This window comes from Myotis lucifugus, unplaced genomic scaffold (genome assembly GCF_000147115.1).
Source record: "Myotis lucifugus unplaced genomic scaffold, Myoluc2.0 scaffold_536, whole genome shotgun sequence".
Classification (NCBI taxonomy): domain Eukaryota; kingdom Metazoa; phylum Chordata; class Mammalia; order Chiroptera; family Vespertilionidae; genus Myotis; species Myotis lucifugus.
In genome coordinates, this window is record NW_005871584.1 from 494,739 (window position 1) to 496,296 (window position 1,558).

The 1,558-nt window shown below is 59.7% G+C and overlaps 1 protein-coding gene across 1 annotated transcript in view; it reads left to right on the forward strand.

Moving 5' to 3' along the window:
* TFCP2L1 (transcription factor CP2 like 1) overlaps positions 1-1,558 on the forward strand; it is a 61,829-nt gene that overhangs the window by 30,741 nt on the left and 29,530 nt on the right. Inside the window, exons 3-4 of the mRNA XM_014446410.2 lie at positions 363-439; positions 929-1,148. Coding sequence (XP_014301896.1) covers positions 363-439; positions 929-1,148 — 297 coding nt within the window. The remainder of the gene's footprint in view (positions 1-362; positions 440-928; positions 1,149-1,558) is intronic.

Sequence of the window (1,558 nt, forward strand, 5' to 3'; positions counted from 1 at the left end):
GTTTACTCTGACGTGGATTTCGGTAGCTGCTCTCTATCCGAGTGTGTGGGGGACATTCTTTGGGAAGAAACACAAAGTTATGTTCCATAACTGTAATGCTAACTGTATCGGGTTGGAATCTATTTCTGTGAAAATTATAGAGGTGCTGCCATGTGGTGGGTCGTGTGGTGTGTTACCTGGGGTGCCCTTGGCCCAGCCAGGTGGTAGACAGACGGGGCTGCCCGCCCAGGGGCCCGGAGCTGGCGCTGGGCTTTCCTCCCGGCCGTGAGCCTGGGTGGCGCTGAGGAGGCTGGGAGGCCGCTAGCCCGTGAGCCCACATTTGGAAACTCTCAGAAATGGGAACTGTACTAACCGTCCTCCAGGTCAGTCTTATGAAATTCGGCTGCTGGAGAATCGGAAGCTGGGAGACTTCCAGGATCTGAACACAAAGTACGTCAAGGTAAGTCTGTGGGGCGCTCTCCCTCCCTGAGGGGCCGTGGGGGTCTCAGCGCTGGGCGCGCTGTGGTGGTCAGGAGTGGCATGGGGGTTCGGGGAAAGCCCCAGAGGGAGAGTGGGCCCCTGTTCCCCCAGGTGCTCTCCCAGGGACTAGGACAGGCCACAGCCGAGAGCCGAGTGGCGTGGGCTGATGGACGAGGCTCTGGGCTCCAGGTTGGGCACTCCCTGAGCTTTTCTGAGCTTCTGTGGCTCATCAGCACAGAAGGAATGACAAGTAGCCGTGTGTGTAAAGCACTCCGTAGTCATGGACAAAGGGCAGGCAGCAGTCTGCTCCCTGCTGTTCATGTTGCTGGGACTCTGGAGGGAGTGGGGCGCCCCGGGCGGACGGCTCCAGGAGGGGCGACCTTGAGGGTGGGGCACCCTGGCTCAGAAGGTGGCAGGTGGGTTCCTCTTGGTGCCCACACTCAGCTCCTCCTGCCTGTTTCCCTGCCAGAGCATCATCCGTGTGGTTTTCCATGACCGTCGGCTGCAGTACACAGAGCACCAGCAGCTGGAGGGCTGGCGGTGGAGCCGGCCTGGGGACCGGATCCTGGACCTCGGTGAGCATGTTGGGGTTCTTCCCGGACGCCACCTGGCCTGGGCGGGGCATCTTAGGGCCCCTGTCTTGTGTGAAACCCTGTGGGAGCTGGCAGTCACCAGGCCTGCTGCCAGGAGTCCCAGGGAAGCTTTGAGAAGGATCACGTGTTAAAGGATTTTGATAAGTGATAAAGGGAAGGCTGGCATCGCAGGTGGGCCGTGGAGATGGAATCTCGGGGGCTCAGGCAGTGGTCCGGATCCTTCATCCACAGCCTTTGGGCCGGACGGGTTTTGGAATTCAGAGCTGGAAGGACAGGCTGTGGTGCGTGGACACACAGCATCGGGAATGCCTCCAACAGGCAGACGAGCACAGTCCTTTCTGCAGCAAAATAACACGACTGTTCACGCAGATCAGACTAAGACTAACAGCTTCATGGCCGCCCACGCCAGGCTTGCTGCCAAAGGAGCTTGCACGGCCTGGTTTCTGAACGTTTGGCATCTCCGTGGTTAGAGCTGGCCAATGATGGTCCCCTCTTCAGCACCCGCG